This window comes from Coturnix japonica, chromosome 15, assembly GCF_054131305.1.
Source record: "Coturnix japonica strain WE chromosome 15, WE-NBRP24, whole genome shotgun sequence".
Taxonomy (NCBI): domain Eukaryota; kingdom Metazoa; phylum Chordata; class Aves; order Galliformes; family Phasianidae; genus Coturnix; species Coturnix japonica.
The window spans coordinates 7100255-7120976 of record NC_140677.1 but is presented as its reverse complement, the minus strand read 5'-3'; the positions used below and the strand labels follow the sequence as shown (position 1 = coordinate 7120976).

Genomic DNA, 20722 nt, shown 5'->3' with positions numbered 1-20722 from the left:
GGGCTCTGAGCACCTGATAGAGCTGTAGGTGACCCTGTACATTGCGGGAGAGTTGGACCAGAAGGCCTTTAGGGGTCCCTTCCAACTCAAATCATTCTCTGATTCTATGAAACTTTCTGTTGACTGACACAAGCACTGGAAAGTACTTTTCCTTCTGGGGTCTCTGCTGAGCCTGGGCTCCTGGTAATCCCCAGCTCACATCTCGTACAAACAGGAGCCAAGTTGCTCTCGGTTTGCAGAGCACCATGCTTGCTCATTCACGTGGCTGCACATTTGCCGTGCCTTACTCGTGAGAAGGAGCCCATGTGGCCAAGCACAAGGCTGCTAAGAGCAGAGGTGTTCACACAGCAGCCTGAACATCAGAGCAGGCGTGCTTGGAGGAACAAGTACAAATGTGTGAGCGAAAGGGGGGCTGGATCCGGAGGCAGACAGACTGACAGGGCGGCTGAAACAGATCGTTCTTGGAAGCAAACACATCGTTCTACTTCTGCTTGCCTGTGTTCTGCCAAGAGGCATTTGCAGTCTCTAGATCATGATGGCTGCAACCTGCTGTGTTGAAACTTTTCTATCCACAGGCTGACTGTGTGGTGTAGAAGGATAATCTACCTTATGTGCGCTCGTCTTCTGCAGTGCCCAGGCGATCGCCTTCCTGTTCCTTCTTCTCTGCAGCTGCATGAACTCATGGCATTTGCCACTGAGGCAGAAGAGCAGGAAGCCCCACTTTGTGTCAGATGACGCCAAAATGCAGTACTCTCAATGACAATCTTTTTATCAGGCTAAGCTTTAGGGAACATGGCCTGTACAGAAAGTGATGTCATATGGTTCTTTGTGAAACAGGGTGAAATACCGAAGTGCACAGAGAGACTTTGACTTTTGTTTTTAATTTCAGGTTCATATAGAGAAAGAAATGCTGTTTCCAGTGTGTCTGGAACACTGAAGACGAAAATTAGATAATTTTTTCCCTGAGTGGACTATAAATGCTTTCTTAACTGCCGGGTCTCATAACCTGTGCTGCTGCTTCCCTGGTCTGATGAGGGCAGCTCCCGGTTGCGCTGTGCTGCTGGGTGACTTTTGGTTTTTGTGATGGATCACATTCTGTTACTTTTTCTTTTCAATAGGAAGATCACAATGGCTGATGCTGGGAGGGAACTGTAAACTTTCTTTGCAGTTGAGAGGACTCGGACCCCAAAGCAGTGCAAACCTGCACATCTGAGAAACACTTTGAGTGTGTTTTATGGGGTCTCTTCTCAGTATCTTGAACGATCTGTTGTAACCATTAATGTGAGCTGGTTGTGTGCTTTGCATGGGGAATTGGTCTCTGTGCTCTTCTAGCTTAATGTTCATCTGAATGTCAGAATCGCTATCCTTCAGTTTACAGCATTGTAAATGATTTTGACGCGCAGCTTTTTTGCTTCCCAATGCTTATTAATTGATTCATATATTGTGATTAATCCCAAGTGGGATGCCGTTATTAACTTGCTTCATTAAATTACATACCAATTTGTTAGCCCTAATTTTCATAATTGTCCCCTTATTTTTTAGTGGTTTTGTTTGAGTAACTTGCCCTAAGAACTCGATCAGCCCATATCTGCATTTCTGTTTGTCTCTCTTTCCTTTTCCTCGCCCTTGATGTTCCAAAGTGGAGTCAGCGTAGGAACTATTTAGTGTCGAATGTCAGCATCTGAAGTGCAGTAATTTACTTCACTGTGATTTAAAAATAGCCTGCCTTAAAAAAATAAGATAATTTTGTAGTCATGCAGAAAAAAATATAATAATAATAAATAAAAAAAATCTTGAAATTGATAGAAAAATATCTCCTGGAGTTTTCATTACCAGGCTCCTGAAAATGACACTTAGATGTCTAATATGTAAAAATTACAGTCGTCACTCTATAATCTCACCCCCTCTGTGGTTCAGGATGATTGATACTCAGGAAGTGTGCTGATTATAACCATTAGACTAAAAAACAAATTAGTTCCCTAACTGCAGCAATGCCTTTTGCATTTTTCTCTGGTGTGCTTTGTTGCTGTGTCACTTTGGCATTTCTTCAGACACTGCTGGGGCAGGATGCCAGCAGGGCTGGGGCAGAGCGTGAGGACCACAGCCTCTGGTGTGTTCTTTGGGGGGGACACAAGCTCCTTGTGGAGTCTCTCTTTGTGTCTTGGAGCACCGAGAAGCCATTAAACCTGCCTTGTTTTCTTCTCTGCAAGTAACCTTTCTCATCTCTGCAGCGACTGCTTCATCCTCCATCTTTCTCACACGTTCCCAAGCTGGTGTGTTCTGACTTGACCTTTTTGTTTAAGAAAAAGGGAGAGAGGTTGGAAATAAAGCATCTGTTTTTGCTCTCCAGGCCTTTGGAGAGTTTTGCAAGAATTGGTCTTAGTTACAGAGTTGGTGGAGAAATAAAGCTGTACGTTCATCTCCTTTCCCTTCTCCTCTCTCCCAAACACAGAAGCTGCTTCTGAATAACTCTGTTTTCTCCTTCTTGTTAAACATTCAGCCTGGATTCCGGGAAGATCATTTTTTATGTCTCTCTGCCTACCTCTTTTTTAAATTTAATTCAATTTGTTCTTCTGCAAAGTCTGTCCTCCGCAGCCATCCAGGGCACCGACCCCATTTGTCTCTCAGAGGACTGATCAAGTACGGGTGGTTTACATGCTAGGGTCGTAGGCAAAGAGATCCAGGAACTTAGAATCATAGAATCATTAAGGCTGGGAAAGGCCTCTAAGATCATCTAGTGCAACCATCTACCTGCCACCAATACCACCTGCTAAACCATGTCCCTAAGTACAACATGTCTCCATTCCTTAAATGCATCCGGCTCTCAGGTCCATGTGAGGCACAGTCCCGCTGGATGTTGCACAGTGTTTGTGTAGCCCTTGGAAAAGCAGCACTAGTTTTTATCCTCTCTGTCTTCCATGGAACTGCGGTGTCTCTGGTTACCAGTTAGCGTTAAGGCACATAGTAAGTAAGAGTGTAGGATCCATTCATAAATGATTGCTGAGTTTCACTTTGTACCATAAAAGAGATTGGTTGTAAAGGCTGAATATATAAAATAGATGGGTAAAATTGAGACTCCCTTTGCCTTTAGATCTCCTGGCTCAGAAGGAAAAGTTATTCTGATTAAATTTAAGCTGTTCTGCCTGAAGAATTATTACTGTAGTTCTCAGATACAGCAGTGCCAAGTTTCTCCTACTATTGGCAATAATAAACAATGCAAGCTTCAGACAGAATTTCCTGGGTAGCATACCAAATGTTCTAGAAAACCTGCTCGGACAGCAGCTAATACATTTTTAATACAAATAAAACATAATTCTTTAGTCTCGTTTCAGTCTGGTCCCTAAGGTAGAAAAGTATACCGACAATGCATAATTTATATATTTGTTTGAAGTGTTTACCCAGATACTCCATTCACAAAGTCTCTTGTTGTTAATGGGTTGCTTTGAGATGTAGGAATCACTTAGGGCTCGCGTTGTGCAAATAAATGGAACATGTCGTTTCTGTGCAGTCAGTGAGGCAGTTCCCTCGCCATCTTAATCTTGCCCTCACCAAGTCACGGAGCAGGTCCAGCTGCAGAGTCAGGCAGTTTTGCCTAGGCTCCATGTGCTGGGGAAGCATGGAAGTGGAAGAGTGAGGCTGGGAGCAGGAAGGTGCTGCCCACCCCAGTATTACCCCAGTTATTACCACTGATACATACGGGTTCCTATATCATTCCTTTATATTGCACATAATGCAGAGCAAGCAAGCATTAAAAAACCTCTCAGTGATTCAGTTACAACCCCATGTAAATGGCTGCAAATGCAGTGTTCAGGTTCCTGCCGGAGGGTCGAATTGTTGCTGTTTTTTGTCATCTCCAGTGTCTGTGCTGCAGGACAGCTGTGGGAGAGATGGGTATCGAGGGTTTTCTTTCCAGGGGTCAAAGAAAGGCAATGAAAGTAAATCAGAGTCTAGGCTCTGGTCTCTTTCTTTATGTCTTTTTAGAGGTAGGCATTTATATGTATGGCTGATGGCTTAACTGATAATGCTGATGGTGTATCACCCCCCAAAATAATTCTGCGGCTGAGATGGCGGCTTGCCCAGAGTAATCCTCCTATCTGATGTTATACCTCCTGTGAATCTAAATCAGAAATCCTCAAGTTCATAGGGCGGAGCTGAGGGTGGGTAAACCTGGGAATCCTTTTTAGTTGTGTTCAGATGTCTTCTTACCTCTGATGCTCACTGAAAGCGCGTTAATCCAGCAGAGACGGGGGGTTTGGAAGGAGCTAAATGGCTCCAGTTTGAGTAATACTAAACTCTCCTTTGTTTTAACTTCAGGTGCGCTTAATCAGAGCTCTCTGAACAAAACCAGCAAAGAAGCTGGGATGTGCTTTTATGAGCATTAAGCTCTACTGGAGATAGATGAGTCAGGAATGCCAATCACAGTCTTCTGTGCTGAAAATTGAAGTCTGTGTTAAACAAAGATTGCTTAAATCCGTTCACAGCACTTCTAACAGTGAGTTTGCAGAGGTTTGCAAGATGGAGCAGGATTTCTCCTATGAGCTTGCAGTGTTTTGCAGCATTGAGAGGGCTGAGAAGCCAAAGGAAAGCTGCTGGGCTGATACAATCCACAAGTATTTAGCTGCTGATCGTAACTGTACGATTTCTATGCATCACAAACACATCGTGAGGCAGTCATTATCAAAACTAAGTGAGATTATCTGAAAGAAGGCGTGGGGTTTTGCCACGTGCGTACTGTATCAAATGAAGCTGAACCATGGATTTGGCAAACTGTTCTTTGTGAGTAATGTGAAATGATGTACCACATTAGAAAGCAGCTTGGTTATTACAAAGCTCAGTCTTGCTTTGGATAGAATGGATTTTTTTCAGCGTAAAATTCATCTTCGCTTGCTGCAAGAATATTGCTAAAACAGATTAACTTTGAATCTCAGTGTATTTTATAGTGTCTCGTGTTATTTTAAGGCTGTAAATATATTAGCTGATCTGTAAGCTTCGCTTAAGTTACTGCTTTCTGGGGTCTAGGAGAAATAGGATCTCATTATGCAGGAATTGGGATGATTGAATTAAATCACCCCTTGTGATAAATATTCTCCCTCAGGATCATGCCACCAGGTCAATATTTAAAAGCAGCTGTATGGGTAAGGGTTGATTAGAAAGCATAGCTCCATAGCCCTAACAATGAAGCTTTGTGTGATTCATCTGTGATTTGTAGGGTACCATCTACATGCCCATATATTAGTAGCAGCCAACGTAAAGTTTTCTTACTCCTCCCCTCACCTCCACTGCCACCTTGCAGACCTTCTTTATCATATTCCAATCCTATAAAAACACCTCATGTAATTTGAAATGCTCTTGCGTGAAACATGATTAGACTACATCCATCACTCTTCAAAGAATTTATTTCTGCATTTTGCCTCTAAGCTGCTACAAACACATGCTTTTTTATCCTGCTGCATTGCTGCATTTCAAGGGAGGCATGAGCAGGTAGTTCCCATATCAGGTAAATAGGCAATGTAAAAAACTCTCCCAGCATGCATACCAGTCATATGAAACTTGAGGTGAATCTTTGGGCTCTCCTTTTACCAACTCATTACCAGTGATACAGCTAAGCAAACTGGTTCTTTCTGCTGCGCCACATATTTACAGAGCCATATGATATTTCAACTAACACACTTGTGTTCCATAATAGCACACAGCCCTCCCTACCTTGTGCCTAGACTTGCCTCTTCTCATAACTTGGGCAGTGAATTAAAGGCCAGAGCAGAGCTGGCTGCTAGACCTGTGCAGGTGGAGCTGTTTGATGGTCTCCCTGTTGCGGATGAAGACATCATCATTTCTGAGTCTGTACTTGTTATCAAGACCTGCTTTGCACTGCTCCTCAAGAAGGTCTGGATACCTCTCCATGGACAGATGGCAATGGGAGAAGGGGGTGATGCCTGGGCAGGTGGCACCGCCTCGAAGTGCTGCGGGGCCATATGGGCACTCAGGTTCTGCAGAAACTTGCTTTGTGCCTGCGGTACAGCTGGCTGCTACCACACCTGTCTAATAGAGTTGCTGAAAGGCTGTATAAATTCATGCTGAGCTGCAGAGATTATCTCTGTCAGCTGTTCTTGTGTCAGAAACAATTTTTTTAATGCTGCATTCATGTCATAAGTGCCCGGCCTTTGTCTGCCTTTTAGGAGAGACCGACTTTCTTCTGACGTCTGCTTGTTTTGCATCTGAGGCATATAACCAGGTTTTTATGTTAAAAAAATAGAAGATTTATTATGCCTTCCTTAACATGGCGTATGTTTAAATGCTTGCTGTCCATCTGTCCATCCCCCCCCATAAATCCAAACATAGAGTATAAATACAGTTGTGTCCTAGGATGAGAGATAATGACTTTAAGTTATGCCAGGGAAGGTTCAGGTTGGATATTATGAAAAACTTACTTTCAGAAAGTTGTGAGGCTTTGGCACAGGCTGCCCAGGGAGGTGGTGGAGTCACCATGCCTGGAGGTGCCCATGAACCATGGAGATGTGACAGTGAGGGATGTGATCAGTGGGGATGGGTTCAGTTTAAGCTTGGTGATGTCAGTAGTCTTTTCCAACCTGAGTGATTCTAAGATTCTGTTGTTGCATTGGGATTACAGAGCAGTATATAGAGAACAGGTAATGTTACAGCATGCTGCTCTGGGAAGCCTTTGATCCTCACAGCAGCTGTTGGTGCAGTGCTGCTCGTGTGCATGTTACAGCTGAACTAGGATGTAAACTGTGTTGGGTCTTTGTTACTTGGGAAAGAATTGTCTGTGCAGACTGGCAGTGAACATAACCCTCTGCAGTCCTCTGAGGACTGCTTTCACAGAGCATTGACTTTGAACCTTGCTCCATTCCAGCTCAAGTATTTGGCAGGGGAGAGCCTAACACAGCTCGTGGTGTCAGTCATAGATCATCATACAGTGGTGGTGCCATCATAGAACTGTGCATCCTGACACATTCTGAGAAGAGAGATGAGATTATTTTCTAGAGGTAGGTACCGAAATTGGGATCATGACTGAAGCATGTGCTGGGAGTCAGGTAGCCCAGCTGACTGCTCACAGTGTTGGTAGTAGGATGATGGCCAGCATACATGGCCTGTGGACACTCAGGAGGTAAAGCCCCGAGGAAGGTAAACAGCTAAAAATAAAAGGTTGGTACTCTGGCAAGCAGACTTAAAGAGTGTGGGAGAGGAGAGGAGATGAAGACTTCCTGAGAGCATTCCTGTGTATGTCTGCCTGCAGGAAGCTTCTCCATCACTCTGGGTCAGACTCAACTTGTGAAAAGAGCACCTTTTGTTCTAACCACGTTTTAAGTTTTGTTTTAAATCACATTCACTTGGATTTGATTTCTTCTCTCAAACCTTTACCTGAGAATTTGAGATTCTGGCAATTTTGAAGCTTCTTCCTGTGCAGGAGGAGGGCCCTCTGATCAGAGGCAGAGCATGAGGACCCCCCTCCATGTCTGGGTCACGCTCGGCAGAAGCTCCACAAAGCTGTAAGGAGCCCGTGGAGCAGAGGCATGAAGGGTAGAGCATCCTGAGGAGTTCTGTGGCTTTAAGACTCACCTGCTCGCCATGATTGAACAGCATTCACTTTGCCACTGCTGAAATGTAGAACATCTTGAAACAAGCGTACATGTCATGTTAGTTTTTGTGTTTCTTTGTATTTCGAGAGGAAGAAACTGCTGCCACAAACTCAATGTTTCCCAGGCTTTTAATGCACTTGTATTCGAAGTGCTTTTTTTTTCCCCTTCACAATAATTTCCCCATTTCCTCTCAGCACAAGCCATGGTACTTGTTGAAATGTTTTTGTAAGGAACCGAGTGAGTTGTTGGGTCATTCTTACCAAGTGAAAAACAAACAGCTTGACATATGATCCTCGCTGTTGTGTGTAGGGTAACACCAGTGAAATAAGATGGGTTTTCTGAGTTATACTTCTGATGCTTCAGGAACATGAGTAGCGTAGAAGCAGCTGAGATGAAAAGTGAGGGCCACATCCTGCCATTCTTAGTTTAGTGGTTTAAAGAAGATTAAGGTGAGGACTGCTTCCCCTTGGGGTTCTGCTGCTGGCACCCACCCGGGCTCAGGGATGTCTCTGGGTGCACCTCCACCTCCTGCCCTCCAGCAGAGGTGCCCTTGGCAGTTCTGCAGGTAGGCACTGTGCCCTTTTTGCTGTAATGCTAGTTTCCTTGGGCCTAGCCCGCTTGCTGACCAGGCTGCTTCATGTCCTCTATGCAAAGATATCTGGGAAGAGACACAGGGATTTCTTGATGGTGCAGGAAGAGGAAAGGAGAGACGGTAGAACTGTGTGAGGGATCTTGAGGGGGTGATCTGGAACAGTTTGGGAAGAGGAGACTGTAATGTTGGAGGAGACAGAAACAGCTCCCCGGGTGGGAAGAAGGAGCGAGGAGGATGTGGCAGGTGGGCGATGGGAGAGGGAGGTGGCTCAGAAATGAGAGCGGAGGTGTGAGAGAAATGCTGAGGATGAGCTGGTGCTTTTTACCTTGGGTACCGCCAGTACTGAACGGAACGAGGGCCTGGCATTTTGAAAAGCTGCACGCATCTGCACAAAGTTAAAAGGCATTGAAAATTTACATAAGATGAGGAAAAAAAACCCAAGAACTTGCTTCAGAGGGAGCAAAACTATATTACAGTTGACAGACTCACTTCTTCTCCTATGCCGGAAAGCTATTAATGATCACCACTGGTCTAAAATTGGGTTCTCGCACCACAAAGACTCCCAGCCCACAGCTTCATTAGATGTAGGAAAGGAAATTTGTTGTAGCTCCTGCATGAGTTTCAGGGATCAGATCACACCAGCCTACTTAAATTGAGCCAAAAGGAGCGACAAGAGAACCACGCTGGAGTTTTGTGTTTCCGAGCAGGAGATAAAAATTCTGCCCTACGACGGTTTGTTTTCACTGGTTTTCTAATCTAATTGTGAACTGAGGTGTGGTTGTCATTGGGGAAGTGGCTGTGTAACTTAATTGACATTTCTGCATCCTTTGTGTTTGTGACTCATAGATGCCGGCTTGAGTCATCTGGCGCTGGCGGGCTGGAGAGAGCTGCTGCTGCAGTCATGGGGAAATGAGCTGAGGGCAACAACCAGAGAGAGGAAAATGGGCACTTTTCATGTAGAATGAAAGAGAGATGTTGGGAGGCTGAGACAAATCCTTTTCTTCATTTTAAAGGGGAGATTACTGTGACCTCAGTCACCAAAATCCTTTGGTGGCTGGAAGAGAGGAAAAAGGCTGGAAATCTCTGCTGTGTCCGAGGCAAGCTTAGCTGGAGCAATTATATTACAGGCTCCTGCAAAATGCTGGCATTAGAAATGTCCATCTGAGCTGTTCCCTTCCACTCTACACATTTTGCCCAGCATATTTTATTTTCTGGTGTAGCCAACCGAGATTTTATTTTCAGAGGGGAACAACAAAACTGAACGTTTGTTGTTTTTTTTTCTTTCATATTTGCACGTTTCTCCCAGACTCAATCCAGGAGCAGAAGGAAATGCAGGCTATCTATCTGCCCTTCTTGGTTCCACAGTTCTGAGCGGAGCCTTTCCAAACATGTGAAGCTGTTTCCCAAGGAGTGGGTGCTGTGTGCCGATCTGGCCTGTAGCACTCATGACACCTTTCCATTTTCTTCCTTCCTTTAGGTCGCAGTGATTATTATCTTTTCACCTAAGAACTCCTATAAACAGGGCAGGTTGGGGAAACTCTAAAGCAGACCAAACTTTACTTGTTTTTTTTTTTTTTTTTTTACTTTTTTTGTTTTCTTTAACTCGGATGGTGAGAGCAGTTTATAACTGATGGCAGTTTTTATGAAATAGGCTCCATCCTGATAAAATGTTACCCCCCGGTGTGTCATTTTTCCAGCTGAACTGCTGGTAGGATTGAGAGATCTTGCACACTACTGCTTAAATAAGTAGACTTACATGCTCTATGAAGAAATCATATTATTTTCTCAGAGGAGAACAAGTAGGCTCAGTGCACCAAAATTGCTTTAAATAAACTTACAGCCACTCTTGCCTTTTTTTTTGCGCAGCTGCAGATGGTACAGTCTATCAATCAAGCTTTCTTGGCTTTGAGAATCTGCTGCTGAAGCTGTCTTGCCTCTGTGCTGCAATTACATTTTTGTCTTTTATAGAGCTTGGTGTCTTCAATATTCTATTGCTCTTTATCAGATTGTGCTTTTGGGCTGCACGTATCTTTTGATTTTTGTTGTTTTTTTTCTTAGATATATGCTTATTAAGATCTTTCAACAATTTGTTAATTGAATGTTCTATTCACTTAAAGTAAATTAGCTGTGTTGTGCTTTTGAAGTGCAAGAATGCTTTGGTGAAATTAATGCCTACAAGTCTACCGTATCACTGGTGTGAGTCAAAGTAGGTAGGGGAGTGGCATAGAAAAAGAAAGTGCATTGCTGGCTGTCTTTTTACCATCCTGGATGTTGCAGCCCTTGTGGTAGTGAATGGAGGTAATGTTTGGGGGCAGGCTGTAAGCATTGCTCAGCCAGGTGCACCCACCAGTCACTGCAAAACCTGATCAATGCTTCTGACTGCTAGAAAAGAAACCCAGCATGCACATAAACTGAGCTGAGCAAAACTGACTCAGCCTCTGAGTAGTGAGAGGACAGAGAAAACATACGCTGCTAATCTACAGCCTGGTTTGTCCCATTCTTGTCCAAGGATGTCTGAAACTCCCTCGGGACCACATGCAGCTGGTTCAAAGCCAGCTGAGGTCAAGAGGAGCTGTGGTTGCATCCATCACAAGTGGCTGAGTTGCACTCAAACGAAGATGGGGGGCAGCCAGAACACCTGACCCCAAAGTCAGCTCAATAGCTTTTAAAGCCATTTTGGACTTCTTTTTTTTCCTTTTTCTGAAGTGCAGCTTTCTCTTTGGCACTGCTAGTTAATATCTCACTGTAGACACCCTCCAAAGCTGTGCTGAAATATGAAGTTAATACATCACTAGCGAGCTTTCAGTCAGAATGATGTATTATTCAAAGTGGAATTAGCTAGAAGGATCAATGTGCACCCATTATTCTATTTAAAATAATCATTGGAAGACTCATTAACTTTCCCCCCCTCTTTTCAAACAACACAGTCAATGAAACATCCAGCAACATCCCCTCTGCCAGCATCTGCACCTCTGTGTCTTCAGTATATTTTCATTCACATCAGGGTTATTAACACCTGAAAGCCAAAACCCAGATTTAACCCAACAGAATTTGCCTTCAGATCACTGATCCTGAAATCAGTTGCTGTGGGCAAAGGCAAGCGCAGCTCTAATACACATATAAATAAAAAATCAAAGGTCATGGCACTGTCTGTGTGAAATAGTGCATGTGCCTGCATAAGGTTCAGTGTCACATCTTGCCTGGGTACCTGTTTTCTCTCTGATTTTACACATGACCAGCAGCTTGAAGTATTAAGGGGGCTGCTTCCATTTCATGTTTTCCCTTATGAAGACATTCTGCAGGACACACTTCGGGCAGTTCACTAGTTACGCAGTGGATGCTTTCTGGCTCCCAGCTCACCTCCATGAGGCTGTGGGCTCTCGGCCAGGTTTGTCCTTTTGCATCAACTCTTATGGGAGATGCGCAATCACAGCATATGGGAGAGAGGGCTGAATGGAAGAAAATATCATCTGTGGAGGAGCAGGAATGGATCGTTTTTGGATCATTTGGTGCCTGTGAGAGTGAAAAATTGAGAGCACCAAATCTACCCTGTCATTGTGCTGGGAGCTCTGTAGGCATTTTCTTGCCTCCACGGATAACTCAGCGTGCTGCAGCTTTGTCCTCTATCCCTTTTCACCCATCATTTTTCCCAGCAAAAGTCCTAATAAATATTTCCCACTGCATTTCAAAGCAAAGTACATGTAAACTCTTTTATATCAGCTCATCCACATTCCAGATCCATCTGAAATATTTCACTTCCTCTTATTCAAAAGTATCTGAGAAATTAAATATTTATCCATGGCCAGATTTTACAATGTGGACTTCAAAAGGGAGAGCGGAGAGAGGTGAGACAATGGGCTGTGTGCAGAGCAAAAGGGTGCGTTCCGCTAAGCCAGGATGTGTATCCTTTTTACTGCTGCAGACCAGTGCAGGGATAAGGCGTGATTGTTCAGAAGGACTAGGAGTACTCAGCCTATTAGCTGGCTATAAAATAATTCGACCCCAGAGGCAAGCAAGAATATGAAGACTTTCACCAGCAATATGCCGACTATCTTCCTTTTGAGAAACATTTCTTTTGTCGGTGACTATCTTGAATTTTTTGTAATTTTTTTGCTGTAATGTTAAAATATGTTCACACTGTGAGATAATGTTTGCATTACTGGAATTCTACACATTTCTGCTCTATCCAGTGCAAATCAGGTATGGTAGCACAGAGGTTGAGGGCTGGCATCTGTCCGGCAGTACCGCGCTGATAAGGGAATAAGTTGTTTAACCATGTTGATTGTCCTGAAACCTTATAGGACAATTTAATCTCTGCAACCCAGTTAATTTATAGTAGTTTTGTTTTTTCTTTTTTCCTTAGCTGTTTGTACAGTGTGTTCAGAGACACGAGTATTTGACTAGCGAGCTGCACATCTTAACCATGAGCTGAATGGGAGCTGAAGGCATGCAGTGAGAGGGAATATTGCCCCTGACTTTCACTATTGTAATTGAAAGTAGAGTTTGACACATTGGCATCTCTCCGTGTCAGCCATTGTCACTGGCTTCAGCTGCCACTGTTAAGTATGCAGTCATTCATCCTTGGCAGACGCCATCCTTTACAGCACAAGAGGATGGTCTCTGGATGTTAATGCCACCACGCTCTGGGAGCAGCTGGCTATATCAAATTCAAGGCATGCAGATTGTCTTGGCCATTTTACTTAGCAGATGGGTAAGGCTTGATAGATTGAAGATTTAGTTTCCAAGTCAAGGGCCAAATGTTGCAGTGGGAGAGAAAAGTAAATTATATCACTATTCTGAGGGGAAAGGCTCAGGTAGTGTATCACAAAATTGTTGCCATTCATTTTCCTCTGACTCGCACAAAATGCATGTCATTTCACCTTTCAATATAGCCGGCTATGGCGTTCTCCTTTGCTTTGAGATGCTTTGCAGTACTGTCTGTGAACCCATTTAATGAGCTTGAAAGCAGTTGCTGCAAATTTATGACAGTTTAATAAGTCTAAATGCCAGATTTTTTTTTTCATTGGAAATGAGGGAGAAATTTGTATTTCATATCACTTAGAATGGAAGGTTTTTCTTCTGTTCTTTTTTCCTCCACACCCTTTTCTTCAATCCAGTAGACCCATTTAAGTATATGTTTAACTGAACATTGTACTCCTGACTTCTGAGCTGTTCAGGCTATTAGTATTCACCTACTTTTTTGCAAGGTACCAGTGATCATTAGAGAGCTTTGCTCACTCGGCCTACAGCGCATTGCTTGGTGGGAAGGTAACCTGGTTTTGGTGAGGCTCCCAAAGCAATGGGGAGTGGGGGGAGTTGGAGGGACACTTTCCTTCTGGACAGAGCTCTCTAAAGCTAGATCTGGGGTAGCCATGTGGCCTTTTAACTGCCTCAGTGCTCAGTTGGAGGTTCCTCTGATTTTTATTTATTCATTGTTTCTCCTTAAGTCATTGTAAACTCCACATTTTTGCCTGACATTTGTTTTTCCTGCTTGATTGAACTGCTTCCAGCGTTAAGACAGGCTGTGGTTCACCTATGAATTTAGTACACATTTCAAATTGTATAACACGTGGTCACAGATTTTTTTGTGACATCAGAGACTTCAATACTTTCTGGGTTTGTTCCATGGCATAATCAGACGAGCAGTGAGCATCAGCTTCTTAACAGGGAAAGAGTGATAGAGAATGTGAACTGTCTTTGTTGCTGGTTTGTTTTGTGGGTTTTTTTCCCCATGTGTTTGCTGTCGGGGTTGTTTTTTTAATTTGCTTTTTAACTCACAGTGAGCTCAGTACTGCGGGGCTTTCTGTGGTAGTACCTTGCCCTGCAAAGTCTGTTTCCACATGTTATGGCTTGACACCATGCTGGCATCAGCAGCCCCCTGTCTTGTCACACTCCTGCTCTGCATTTTCCTTTGGACTTTCTTCTTTGGGTATTGATAGCATTATCCTGAGGAAGTGCCCAGCTCCTGCCCTGCTTCTGCTCCTGCCCTGCCAGCTCTGGGAGCAGCGAGCAGGGGATGGCAGGTCGTGCTGCTGAAAGGTGTTAACGCTCTTGTCAATAGAGTTCGTGACTGATCAACCTTGTTGTTAACTGAGGAATGAATCATTTTTCAGTGCCCGCATTAGGTGCAGGAGCTGTAAGTAAATGCAGCCTGTCTAGGGTAATGATTTCCACCATGCCTTTGCTTGAAGAACGTCTCTGTTTTATGACTGCAGAATGGGGTCACTTGTGCACGACCTTTTCCTACATTGCAAGTGCTTGTTTTATTCATTGCCTTAACAGCGAGCTGTTCGTTGTACCAGAATGACACGTGCACCAGGTATCGGAGTCACCCAAAGGGTATGATAAACAAGGAATCTGGGCTTCCTCGTGTCATCTTCATCCCATATTTACCCTGTGGGGAGAGCTCTCTTAGCATAGGAAAGTGCTTAATGATATTCCCATGTTTATTTTCCCCTGCACTTAGCATGAGAGTTACCCATTTATTTCTGCTGAAGAGGATTACAGGCATTGTTATTACAAATGATACAAGTAATCGTTATTTGTTTTGTTTACTGCAGACCTATAGAGTGTTTGCTTTGAATGAATGCATCATCTTCAGGAAACAACATTAGTGGTAGAGATGCTGGGAGTATCTTAGGGCAATTTCAGGTAGCTTTTCCATCTGTCCCATTAATCCATGCTGTCCTTTTGAATCTATTCACAAGATAATAAAAAATACACTGCCTTAACACATTATATGTGAAAAAAAAATGGTGGTAGTAGACTTGTTCTTTTTTCCTTCTTTTTCCTTTGCCTTCCTTTTATGTCTCAGCTGTTTTCAGAGACAGGATCCTTATATGGGCTGAATCTCTGATCTCAACCAGCATGGTAGCTCCAGGCCAGTTAAACCACAGACATACAGCACTTGGGATAGAGTTTGACATTCTGGGTTTCAAAACCCTGCTTATTTTTTTCTATGAACACAGATAGAAAAAAAAAAAAGATACATAAAAATGCAACCAAAAAAAAAAAAAAGGAGATGGGGAGGAAATCCAAGGAATGTTCTTTTCAGATCTTGAGGAAAAAAAGATGTAAGAAAAGTTTTGCTCTGAAGCCTGAACCATTCCACAAAACGAGGAAACTTTTTAGCACTTTTTGAATGGCCTTGCCAGGATCCTTTTCAGGCTGTAGTGAGATGTGGGAGAGCAGTGTGTAAGTAAAGGTTAAAAAAGGGAGAAAAGCATCTGCAAGGAAAACAAGATTACATCCCAAGCAAGTCTGAACTGCAGTCTCCCCGAGTGGCACTTGTTTGCCTGGGAGTCTTAGAGAAACATGAGATCCCACTCCCCATACCCTCAGAGAAAACATGATTACAGATGCATGCAGCATATGCTTTCCCACCCCCAGAGAAGTAACGTGACTCTCGATTTCATGCTATTGGAGAGCACAACATATTTGCAGAGTATGTTATCCAAAAGATTGCTTAGATCTATACAGGCACACCACCTCAGCAGATTAGAGGGGTGCTGCCAAGGTTGAGGTTAAGAATTGATCTACTTTGACAGAAAATCCCAATAGGAACGATTTTAACCTTTAGGTTTCTTTCCATCTATTTGCTTTCTTTGAACTGGTGGTAGCTGTCATGAGAGATGAAAACAAAGCAAACAAAATAAAACTCTGTACAGCGAACAGTTAAACAGCAATAAACGAAGCATTGTTCAGATCCACTGCTGCTTTCTCTTTTTTAGTGGCTGGGGCTTGGAGAAACCCAAATAAATGGAAAAGATGCAAGAACGTGTCTTCCAACAGCTCTGCATTTTTAAAGTGTTTACTGTTGATTTGCCAGAAGCCAGACAGAACCTACAAAGTGGGTCATTGGGTTCAGTGTACTGTGATTATTATTTATACAGAGTCCAAAGTGTACAGAGCACCCCTTTGGGCATATAAAAGTTCATGCTTCAAAGAGCTTACAGCCTTTGGGCCTAATAATATTATTGCCAGTAACATCTAAGCTGTATATATTTCAAAGCTACTGCTGCTGCTTTCATAATTTTATTGCAGATCTTGCCCTACCTGATCGTTGTGAGTATAGAAGTACTGTGATGAGAAAAGGATCTTCAATTTCCATTTAAAACACCAAAAGAAAACAAACATTTTTGTTTGGAAATGAACACAAGAATGTGTCATGAGCATGTTAGTGTATTTCAAAGGCCAAATAAACTGAAGAAAGTTGGGGTGTGCTGGTTTGGAGGCTTTTTTTTTGCTTGTTTGTTCTTCCTAATGCAGTTGGCTAAAAAGATAATGACACTTCTAGGATTTATTATTAGCAGTGAGGGAAAATAATGGGAAAAACCATACTCACACTTTTCTTACAGTAACACATTTCTGTATGTGCTGCAGTCAGTGATGCCCTTGTCCTGCAGCCACGCTCCGGGCCAGTTCTGTGCTTCACACTGAAGGCTTGTTCCCTGCTGGGCACAAGTTCCTCTTGTGGTTTTCTTCTTCTAGCTCCACTCCTTCCTTCATATGTCAAAATCTGGACAGAAAGTGATTAAACTCTGTTTTTCTTCTCAATGTGAGATCATGGGCAAGCAGGAAAGCACAGGAGCCATTTTGCAGTTGATTTGTTTCCTCCTTGGGAGCAATCTGTCCAATAATGGTGCTCAGGTTTCTGATACTGACTGGGGGCAAAAAATAAGAGACAGAAGTAATACCTGAATGACGTACATGCTGAATTTACTTCACAGAAGTGAATTAGTAAGTACTTTGGGTAATGGGACACGTTTACAGACATTGTAAGTTATTCCTCCAAAGCCTCTGAAAATGCAAACAGTTAAAAAAGGAATTAAAAAATGCATTACTGGTTGTAAATGCCTCGGCAGTGTTGCAGGTAGATGAGTAGTAATGTCAGGGCCCAGCTGTTATGGCTGAGAGGGGTCCAGCTTTACTAATGGCAGAGATGTCACCAGATTTATTCCTGTACTGGTGGATTCTTCTTGGGTAACTTCTGTTTATAACATCAGTTTTCATCTAGGAAAGGAGAAGCTGCCAGAGAGATACCAGATCTCCGTCTTTAGGCTTTGCTGGGTAATAATGCTGCTAATGTTTTAATGAATTCAGAAAATGCCGCCTTCTGGTTTAACCTTCCTTACTTCATTTGATTATACTGTGTATCTTTGGCATTTGGTGAGGAGCCGTTGTACATGCAAGAACTAAGCAGCTTGTTAGATAACATCTTTTTTTCCTCTCTTCAGAAGATTAAACTGAGACTGTTCTGTCTGATGCCAGAATAGATGTAACCAATCCTGTATCCTTTGCATGTAGGTCAGTCAGAGGGACAATTCTGCACTGGATCCCATTATCCATGGGTTGAAGGGCGTCGTACATCATGGTAAGTAGCTGCTTAAACTTTATTCTTGCTGGAAAGGGGAGAAGGGCAGGGATGTTGTCCTTAAAGGATCAGGTCACCCATAGGAGGACACGGTGAGCCTGCACATTCCTCATTCACTGATGTCTAAGGGCATTACAGCCATTATTTGATTGGTAAAGACCAGAGCCATTTGTTACCTGAAAATGGGTTGGGGCTAACAGTAAACAATCTGTTTCTTTTCAGTCAGTGCTCTACAATGCGTAAGTTATCAATCAAAACCCACTACAATATATCATTCGTATTAGTACTTCACTCCTGCTATTTATCTTCAGTTTGCTCTAAAAATATTCCTCTCTGAAGTTTTTGTTTGTTTATAAATTATTTGTCTTTCAAATTTAGGGAGCTGATAATGAAACAGAAAATTAACTATCTGTGAAAATTAATTAAACTTTGCAGCAGACGAACATCTTTCTAATGCTGACATAAATACGATCATTCGACTGTTCTGATGCATATAAACCTATTATCCTTGAACTTATAGCAGGTACTGAAATAAATATTAATATATTTTATACTTTTATAACCAATTTTTACTTAGCAATTCTACCGAAGCCTTATCACAGGTAATGCATCATTAGCGACGACACCAAGATGCTCCAGTTCCAAAAGTACTCTTGTCAGGTTTTAATATAATGATTTGTAAAGTTTTAATAATCTCATTGTAATTCAAAAGGCGTCTGCTGGAATGGTATTAAGTACTCTAATAAATCTCCGTCCCATCTATAGTGCTGCGATAAAACATCTTTGCACTTTTTCAGAGGATTGTCTTTAGACATTAGCTAGTGCTGTAGAGCTTAACAAACATTTTTTTCTCTTGACTGCAAACCTGAAACTGGTCGACAGTGTTAGATTAAAACAAATAGGATTTTGGATTAATTGCTCTACTTTCAGAGTCATTTAACACTGCAGCTGGGGACACTAATAAATCCAATGGAAGTGAAAAACAGGGGTTAAATGATAACATACCATGCAGTTCTTCATTCTGAGAATTTTCTGTGGGTTTCCTGTTCATAAATTGCAGTGTTGTGCTGTGAAATAAAAACAACACACATGACCAAAAAAACACTGTTGCTTTCCACAAAAATAGATATATTATTATCCAGTTCCCAGTGGGTAATGAAACAAGCTGGCGAAAGTAAAGCAAGGACCAGTTGGACTGCAAAGATTTTTTCAGTGGCTGTGTAATTTGACATTGAAATCAAGCTGCCATTTAACTGGACCAAGATCTCTTCGTAGCCACCTGCATTCTATTTCAAGCCACTCCACCCTCCACAAAGTTCTGCACCCTTTTAACCGTCTCATCATATTTTGTGCTCTGTCTCTTGCTCCTCACCACTGCAGCTGAAATAGCCAGTGGTGGGTAATCACACCAGTGCCTCCTGAAAGTATTATTCCATTCCCAAAAATAATCGTTTGGGTAAGATGTGACACAGTCCCAAGGCTGTGATTTCTTGACCACGTAATGATTAGTCCGTCTTGGCGCTGCCTACCCACAGCAAAATCTGGGTGGATAAAAGGCATTTATTTTTGTTTTGCTCACAATGCACAGAAGGGTAATAGTGTTTCAAGAAGAGGAAATCGCTTGATATATTTCAATAGCTAGTTTCCTTTTAAAAACATTAAGGAAGAAAAAGAGGAAAATCTTGCTTTCCTTCCTGTTTCAAAGGCTCTGATTAAAGGCCTTTTTTAAGTCTCTTTTTGTGGGTAAAGTAAGGGAATTTCCTCCTACAAAGTACTTGCTCAGAGAAATTGTTCTCTTTTACTTAAATATTGAAGGAATGCTTCAGTAAAGAATTCTTATGTCGTATCTCTCTTTTAATCTGATTATCTAGAATAGTAGTAAAGATGTGAGCTTTTATTCCAGACATCTTTCTTTTCGTGATGTAATTTGCTTATATCTTCTGTGAGCACATCTTTATGAATTTATCTTAGAAGACTCTTCCTGTATTCCATTTGGCCGCATTCATCTGGGACCTTAGGGCAGCAATGGATTTTTTGGCTGAAATACATTGGAAAACTGTGGGTTTTGAACAGAGTGGTTGAGTCAAGCAAGGATTTGACAAAAGAAGTTGGAGAAAAGCAAAATGGAACCCTTAAGTTTCTTTGTATTCTATAATATTTCCATTCCCACATTATTTTTAGGTGGTCATCACAATACAGAGGCGCATCCCTATGTTGAGAAGTCAGGAATGCCTCTGAATGCTGAGATAACTACCTTGCTTTTAAATTAGACTGTGTTTATGCATCCTCCGGCTGGAGAGAACATCAGCCCCTTGACATTGCTCCTGCCGTGTATCTTATTGCAACATGCCTATTTAAGTAAGATTTTCTTCTTTTTCCATCTCCCTCCCTCTGACCAATAGAGCATCCTTGCTGACTTGGGCTTTGCTAGAAGGATTGTCCATAAGTGTGAACTCTCCACCATAAACTCCACTCTGTCCCTGCGATGGCAGCAGCTCAGATAACCCTCAGTTACATATAAAGGTGCTACCGAGGAACTTTTATCTCATTTATCATTTTTCTTGCATAGCTTTTCAGTTTTTCTATTAAATTCTGTATTTTCAAGTGCCCTTCCAGGGGTAAGAAGACAATTTAAATGTCAGAAGGACTTTCTGCAAAAAGTGGAAGCATTTTTTTTTGCTTGAAATTTCGTCAGGGATTTGACTTACTTACTAATTTGATGGAACATAAATAATTGCGCCCTTCACAGTGTCACCAGCTCAGTAACAATGACAGAGAAACGTACGCATAAAAATCAATACAGGCTTAGTGGCAACTCAGAGTTCACTTTATTTCCTCATCTCCAGGCATAATTTTCTAGAATCTTAATGTCACATCAAGCTTAGCTTTACATGAGCAATCATACAAAGTTTTCCTAGCTGGAAGGAAAACCACAGCGGTCCCATACACCCGAACAATGTTTGGATCAGTGATAAGCTTTGGGGCTTGCCTCACATCCTCCTGCTGAATAGAGCGTTCCCATCGCTCCGCTGCTCCCAAACTCCCGCGTCCGCCCTCACAGAGCATTGTAAAGGCACACGAACGACAAGGAGGTTCTTTTCAGAGCTGTCAGCTGCCTGTTGATGATTTTAAAATTGCTTTCTGTTCTGTGCTCTGCCA

General features: G+C 42.5%; 1 protein-coding gene across 2 annotated transcripts in view; it reads left to right on the top strand.

The window, feature by feature from the left end:
* PTPRG (protein tyrosine phosphatase receptor type G) overlaps positions 1 to 20722 on the top strand; it is a 367775-nt gene that overhangs the window by 244682 nt on the left and 102371 nt on the right. For both annotated transcript variants that reach the window (XM_015875220.3, XM_085516326.1), the window contains one exon: positions 17497 to 17563. In XM_015875220.3, coding sequence (XP_015730706.2) covers positions 17497 to 17563 — 67 coding nt within the window. The remainder of the gene's footprint in view (positions 1 to 17496; positions 17564 to 20722) is intronic.